The sequence below is a fragment of the Aythya ferina genome, assembly GCF_964211825.1.
Source record: "Aythya ferina genome assembly, chromosome: 20".
Lineage (NCBI taxonomy): Eukaryota > Metazoa > Chordata > Aves > Anseriformes > Anatidae > Aythya > Aythya ferina.
The window spans coordinates 10,078,842-10,086,492 of record NC_140318.1 but is presented as its reverse complement, the minus strand read 5'-3'; the positions used below and the strand labels follow the sequence as shown (position 1 = coordinate 10,086,492).

General features: G+C 54.7%; 1 protein-coding gene across 6 annotated transcripts in view; it reads left to right on the top strand.

The window, feature by feature from the left end:
* The first annotated feature begins 1,408 nt into the window (after positions 1-1,408).
* NSMF (NMDA receptor synaptonuclear signaling and neuronal migration factor) overlaps positions 1,409-7,651 on the top strand; it is a 50,010-nt gene continuing 43,767 nt past the window's right edge. For 2 of the 6 annotated variants that reach the window (XM_084494420.1, XM_084494424.1), the window contains exon 1: positions 1,409-1,627. In XM_084494420.1, coding sequence (XP_084350546.1) covers positions 1,533-1,627 — 95 coding nt within the window. In that variant the 5' untranslated portion in view covers positions 1,409-1,532. The remainder of the gene's footprint in view (positions 1,628-7,651) is intronic. The other 4 variants (XM_084494422.1, XM_084494419.1, XM_084494423.1 and 1 more) reach the window with 2 other exon arrangements.

The window sequence follows — 7,651 nt, the reverse complement described above, 5'->3', positions numbered from 1 at the left end:
CCCCCAGGAAGAGCATGACCCTTGCCTGCAAGGGCAGCTCTACTGAGCCAACAGGACACGGCGACCAGCTCTTTGGGTGGCTCTGATGGAGAGGCTGATGTCACTTAGTACCTCTCCTTCAGTCAGCTGGGCTAAGCTAAAAAGCATGGTGATGTCTTCATTCTGCACACAGGGAACTTTTTCTGTTCACAGCTGGTATCTAAGCAAAGATACATTTCTGCAGATTTGTTATTCACATATTGTCTGTACAGGTCCTTGTGTCTGTGCATGCCAGAGGAGCTGGGTTTTCTGCTCTCTGTATGAATTGCTTTGTTTTTCAAGGGGTAGGTTAATAGAACCAAATAGTTGCATGAAGACTTGAACAAATTAAGTCTGTTTTCTTGCAGATTTTACTTTGGAGTTTATGGAGAGAGAGAGGGTTGAAGTTTGTTGTTCTTTTTTTTTTTTTTTTTCTCCCAAACTTTCAGTCTCTTCCATACAAGGAAGACTTGCAGAGTCAGTGGGACAGCCCAAGTGCTTTTTCTGCATATACTGTGAATAATAATTAAAAGTGAACCGTCCCCACTGACTCAGGTGCCCTGAAAGCAGATTTATAGGCTACTCTCTGCAGGAAAAGCACTTTTCCAGACACCTTGGGATCAAGACATACATACGTGAATTGACAATGTGTCGGGCCTTTGCTGAGGGAGCAGCAGGTCAGAAGGGAGCTCCTCAACCTGGGTTTGTTCTCCGGCAGCCGATGACCCTGAGGAAGGCGTTTGCTGTGGCGGGTGGCTGCGGGGACAAGGAGGACTCTGCCGAGGCCCCTCGTGGCTCTGCTGCCTCTGGTCACCTCTTGTGCCCCCACGGGCGCTGCTCGGGCTGGTGGCAGAGGTTCCCCGCGAGGCTGAAATTAGCAGAGGAGGGTGCCTGTCTGCATCCATCCGCCCTTCTGAGGTGAAGCCTGAGGGCACGGCCCCCGTCTGCACAGCCCCGAGCCCGTGGGGGGCACAACTCGGGGTCCACCTCACGGGGTGGGGGGGCGTCCTGCGGGAACCAAACCCCAAAACCCCCAAACCTCCTGCCGTGGCCAGCGGCCCCCTGCGGCCGGGGCGGCTCCGCTCCCCTCGGAGCAGGGCGGCGGCTCCAGGTCGAGCCGGCTGCACGGGGGCTGCAAATTCACCTCAGGTGCGTGCAGGAGCCGGCGGGGGCTCGGCGCGGGGACCGTCCCCGGCGAGAAGGGGGGGCTGCTGCCGCCGGCAGGAGGAGGCGGGGGCGGAGGAGGGAGCCGGCGGCCAAATATAGCGGCGCTTCCTGGGCGGCGGGCAGCGCCCGGGCCCTCCCCTCCCTCCTGCCGCAGTCAATGAGGAGGCAGCGGCCGCGGCGGAGCTCCGCACTCGCCGGGGGCAGCGGCAGCGCGGCGGGGCGGGGAGGGTCGGGGCGGGGGGCGCCGCTGCCGCCGCCGGGCCATGGCGGGGCGCTGAGGGAGCGCCGCCCGGCAGCCGGCCCCGCCGCGGCATGGGCAGGGGCAGGGGCAGCCGCGGGGTCGTGCGATGAGCGCTGCCCCCCGCGCGAATATGGGCACAGCCGTGTCCAAAAGGAAGACGCTGAGGAACGAGGCCATGTCGTCGGTGGCGGCTAAAGTGAGGTGGGTGGCGGCGGGGTGGCGACGACCCCGGGCTCGGGGCGCCGGGCTCCGGGCCCCGTCCTTCCCCCTGCGGCCCCGCTGCGGCTGCCGGGCGCTCCCCGGCCGCCGGTGAGGCGAGGCTGGAGCAGGGCTCGGTGCCGGTGCTCTGGGTGCCGGTGCCCTCGGTGCCGTTGCTCTCGGGGAGCCGGGGGCACGGTCGGTGCCTCGCACGCCACCCGCGTATCCGCGGGCAGAGTCGGCGGCGTTGTTCAAGGGGGCTCCTGCCCCTGAGCGGGGACCCAGCCGCGTGGAAACCCGGACCCACCGCGTCTGCCCCCTCCCGCAGTGCCCTCAGCCGCCACCCCGGCCGGCCGGGGGGCTTGGGCTCCCCACGGCGCCTGTCCTGGTTCCGTGCCCTTTGTCCTACAGCGCAGAATTGTCTGGTCCCGGTGCTCCTAGCATGGAGCATAGGAGATCCTCGAAAACGCATCTGGGGCTTGGTCACGCTTAAGTTTATAAAGCTACCGCAGCCGAGCTCTGTGCCCTTCGCCTGGAAGGACGGCAGTGACCCTTCTGCCACGCTGCGGCGGGCGTCGCGGTACCTGGGGCACGGGCTCAGCCGCTGCCCCGGCACGGCCCTGGAACCGGCAGGTCTGTCAGAGCCTGCTGCACCCAGGAGAGCTCCTTGCTGCTGAGAAAAATGGGAAGAAATAAACTTTTCAGCTGCGTTACATAACGCCTCCTTTGTGTTAGACACAATTGCGTTAGAATAACCCGGAGTCGTGTGTAGGACTTGATGCGTGCTGCTGAGAGATCTCAGTCACCTCGCTGGGGCTATAGCTCAGCGTTACGGCATCTCTGCTGTGCCAAAAGGAGGGATGTAGCCTTATGGCTTGAGGGGAACACGTCCAAAGATGTCTATATGTTGCTGTGTGTTTGCGTTGTAAAGAAATCCGTTGTTCAGAGTCTGGAGTGCATCTGGAGAAAGCTGTCCAGGCAGAACCTGGAACTTTTCCCCGCGTTATGATGCACCCTGCTCGTAACTGCAAACGTGAGTGCTTCCAATGGTGTTCAAAGATTTGGCAGTGAAATTCCCTTTGGCAGATATCAGCCAAGTGGATGTAAAGAAATGACACAAAATGCACCATAAATGTTGTAATGGGGCTCTGGGAGTAGGATTAGACAGGCAGTCACACAAACAACGTATTCTGTAATAGGCGAGAAGATTTCAAATGTTAGTGTGGGTGTTTGAGAGCGGCGAACGCGTTTTGAATACAAATGCCCGCATCAGGATGGGCAGATACTACTCGTGTAGTGTCTACTCTGTGGAGTCCAGGAGGTGTCTCGGGGGTTCTGGTCTGCCATGTACCTGCTGCACCTACCGGCACGCTGCTGCTACATGGGAGCTCGGAGGTGCCTGGTGCTGCTGTAAGCCGTGGTGGTTTGACCAGGAAGGTTGGGTGAGTGGGCTTGGGTTAGGGAACGTAAGGTTTCTGAGGGGTGTCTGGTCACGTAGATTATGGCATAGGACAGGTGCTCCTCTGTCTCCACATTCATGACCTGCCTTAGAAATGCCTCGCTGTAAAAGCCTTCGAGGAGGGCAGAAAATGCGTTGGGAGCTCACTGGGTTGTAGCTTTGTGTGAAGAGGGTGTTGATGGGGAGCAGGTGCTGCTGGTTTGCATCCATCCTGCCGCACCAGGCATCTCGGCCCCTGGCTTGTGCGGTCCTAGCCACCCTCAGCATTTCTACATCAGTGACGATCTGCCCGCTGAAAGGTTTTCTCTGGGCTTCCTGGGGCAGGTGCATCCTCTCTGCCCTGCCCTGGGTCCTCCTCCATGCATCCTACTTGTCCTTCTTTATCTACAGAGAGGACTCTGCAGGATGGTAGGTAAGGCTACAGAGAAAGGCTACTCTGTCCTTCCCAGCAGGGCTGGGGACTTGGGTTACCTGCGCTGGTAGCAGCGCTGCAATGATCGGTTCCCCTGTGCTTTTGTGTAGGCAGCTGTGGGATCCTGCTCGTGTGCTGCAGGAGACGCTCAGGGATTGTTTCTCTGCACCTGCTGAGCTCTGCCCTGTTAATATTTCACCTGGGGCAGGTGACTTTTTGAGAGGAGAAATCAGATCCTGAAATTTAATGCAAGTCCGAGTGGCCGCTGATACGTTTTTATTATGCATGGCTGGGGTATGTGTGCGCATTTGCCCATCTTACTGAGCAGGGAGCATTATTTGTTTGCTGTTGTGAATAATGCGATTTAAGCAGAAGGTGCAGGCTCCCTAGATTCTTTAATTAAAATCTCTGCAGAGCATCTCAGGGGAGTCTCCTGTCCCAGGAGAATTAATTAAGCTCCATGCAGTTTGTTGTGTGTTAGGTCTTCTAAGTAGCTCCTCAAAACTAACGGCATAGTTGCTCAGTGTTAGCCCTGCTGAGGGCATTTGTGGTGCTGCCAGCTGTGTTCTCTGTAGCCTTGTCCTCTCCTCAGAGAGCTGCAGCACAGTGCACCCATCCTGCGCCGGCAGCGCTGGCCTGGCAGTGGGGCTTTACTTGGGTTTGAAGCGCGTGGATGTGAGATCTTGCTGTTGCCCTGCTTCCTTCCTGTGGCCTTTTTGGCCTTGCAGCTTTGGGGACACGACACGGGTGGCAGGGATGGCGTAGTTGTCCTCGAGTCCTGACCTTGGTGCTGCCCCTCTGCCGAGCAGCTCCCCGCCTGCTGCAGTTCTCGTCAGGGTCCTGGCCAAGAAGCATCTGACACGCTCTCCTTGGCTTCCTCAGCATGCTTTTAAGGGCATAGATGAGCCAAAGCCTTTAGAAATTATCTGCCTCCTTCCTTGTAGCCTTGGCCCCTACAAAACAGTGCTGGTAGCCCAAATGTGGCAATAAACCAAGTCTTTCCCTTCAGGTCCACTTTGCATGACTCTGGCCTGCAGCTTTCCTTGGGGAGGGTGTGATAATGTGGGCAACTAAGATGGGAGACTTTCGCCGGGTGTTCCAGGAGCACTTCTCCTTGTTCCAGTTAGCACGCGAAATACATGAACAGAGCATGTACTTTGTCTTACCCAGGACCTTGGTGTCTGGCCCAAGGTACCCCTTGGAGGGAGGAGGATTTGATTGTGCTTCCCCTCTGCTGACTAGAGGCGTCCAGAGGACGCCTTTAAACAAGGCCACAAAGATGTAGTTGCTGAGAAAGGGCATATCTTATACCGACAAAATGCTGAATGTGTTCCTTGCCTCAGGTTTCTTACCGCGTGAGTAATTTCTTGGCTTAGATCAGGGTTCTCCATGCAGTCTAGATTCCTTTTTTTCTGATTGTGAATTTTCCTGTGAATGGTAAGAACTCTTTCATGTTTCAGTTACCTTCTTCTTCCTGCTTTTTCCTTGTTCCTCCTGCCAGAGCTTTGTGAATATAAATTCCCCCAAGACTGTGGGGACTTCAAGTTTCATCAGTGACTTCTGATTTCCCTTCTTTGAATGAGAATTTTAAATTTTCCAGGTACACGTGTATGGCAGCTTTTGTCAGGTTATTGTTACTATTAGATTTAAATGATATAGATGTCAACAGCCTGTAATGACTGAGCTGTTTGCTGTGGGCATGCTGCTGGTGTTCCTCTCCCTGCCTGGTGGCAATCAGGGCTGCTGCTGTAGGACGTGGGTCCTGCTGGGGCAGGAGATGTTGCTCCTGGGTTCCTGAAGTGCGGCACTGTCAGACGCTGTCACGACAGATTCCTGCTCTGAGCAGTAAGTACTTCAGAGGAAGCATAAGAGGGTGGTGGATGTTCTTTATTTTCCCATGTAATCCTCCCAAATACTCTTAAGTTTGGCTTATCCTGCGGCAGTGCTTGAAATGGAGTTATCACGGGGCTTTCATGTATTGCCGAGTGTTTCAATACACATTTTTTCCTCTCAGTTCAGTGTCAGTTTAGCGGAGTGCATAAATTTGTGTGCATCAATTTCTCATAGCTGCCAGTAGGCATCAAGGCCCCCTCTATCCTGTTGATGTGATTATTTCAGAGACATAAAGGCTATTCCATGCTCATCACGTTGTAATTGATATCTCTGTTATTTGGCCGCTTTCCTTCTCCTAGCAAACGTATGTCTAAATTTCTGTGCTTCGTTACAAGCTCTCAGTCTGTTTCTCTTCCAGACCTGAGTCCAGCTTTGGCATCTAGTGCACCGTGAGTACTGAGAAATGCCTGCAGAGGGGCAGCTGCTTTTGCTGCCAGTGTTGCACTACCCCATGCCACCCAGTGCAGCCTGGAAGTCTTCTCTGATGGAGAAGCAGCCCGAGAAGATGTCAGCGTTCCCTCTGAGGCAGCGGCAGTCTTGTTTTTGCTGGTTACGGTCAGTAGCTCAGTGCACGAAGGCAGCGGTCCCTGGTTGATGTCCTTCTGCTAAATCACACTGTACTGGCTGTGTTGTGTGCAGGTCTGATCTGCCACCAAAATGAAAACTTCCCTCTAGATGAGTCAGGGCTGAACTTGTCATGCCATCAGCTGACTACTTCTCAGTAGTACCTGCTCATTTGTATGCTGCTTTCGCAGGGTTATAGCTCATCTGCCGTGTATCTGTAAGGCACCTTGCACTTCATGTCACTTGGGTGAAGCAGGTTTCCTTCTTTTCTCTCTTACAAGTTAACTTGTCTCAAGGTGTCTCGGCTCTGAGCCCAGCTGGATGGTTTCTGTCCAATGCCACAAGTAGGCTTGATGGACTTGGTGGTGGTGGCTGTGATAGGGTGGCAGAACTGAGCTTAGAGAAAACCACGATTGTGCAGCCTGCATTAATACTGCGTGTTGATAAAGGAATGGGGTGAACAGAGCAGTTACCATCTGTCTGGATTTTGCTCTGACTTTATTTTGATCGTGTCAGCAGAGAGCCGAGGAGATGGGGTAAATGACAGACTGATAATACTGGCGAACTGGGGTGACTGAGCACAGTGAGGCAGGGAAGGAGCACAAAAGGCTTGGCAAAGCAAGGCCAGGCATAAGGAGCAAGCGTGGCCATCAGAGTCCCCCTGGCAAAGGGCACATGCAGACATCTGTGGGAGATCAGCTGAGGCGCAGCCAAGGAGAAGCTGGTGGCACATGGGAGGCAGGAATGTAGAAGGGAACCACTGAGATAATAGGCAAAAAATTAGTCTGAAGTTTGGAGTGTAATTGGCTGGAAAACCCCTGATGCACACTGTTCTGTGCGGGCTTCTCTGGCTCATTGGCTGTCACTAGAGAACTGTGATCGAGTGTGCCTGGTCGTTTGCTCGTGGGTTGGCCAGCGGCGTGTGAGAGCAGTGGAGCAGCAGGGCCACAGCTGCAGGCTCAGCCTGGCATCAGCAGCAGCATTTTGAGTAGCTCTGTGCTCCTCAGCTGTGCTTCTGCTCTGCGAGGAGAGATCTGGGCTGTTGTCAGGGGGCTCTGGCATGCAGGATCCAACCCTTCTGCCTCTTCTGCCTGGGGAAATGGGAGGCTGCAGAGCACCTGTAAACTCGGGCTCTGGTTCTGAGCGACACTGTTCGTGCTGTGGAATGAGTAGGATGGAGGGCAGCAGTGCTTCCCTGGCTCCGTGTTAGCCACTTGCAGGTCGGGAGCTCACGGTCTGCAAGCCAAGGATGAAGCCTTGGTTCAGATTTTAGGGCAGATGGTTTGGTAGAGATGAATGGAGGATAGCAATAGATGCTCTTGGAGCTTTTGAACTAGTTACAAACTTAGTTTTATCTTCATAGTTCAGAGTATATTTATGTATAAATCCCTGTGCTCTCTCACTGATAATTTGCTCATTATTATTCTTCTCCATGGAGTGACTGCTGATGCAGGAGAGAAACTTCAAAGTCTTTTCCAAGGATAGAAGTGTCCCGTTGTCCTCACCGAAGAGATGTTGGAAGTCCCTAGCCCAGCCTTTTGCTGGAAGCAGGGCTATTTTGGGGGCTAAGCGAGACCAGCTGCGGCTTCTGGCTGAGTCTTAGCCCCTTCTGAGCTGGAGTGTGGGAGCAGCTCCGGAGGAGAGCTATGGCCTGGTGGTGCCATGATCCAGCTCCCAAATCTGCATTTGTCTGCTGTCC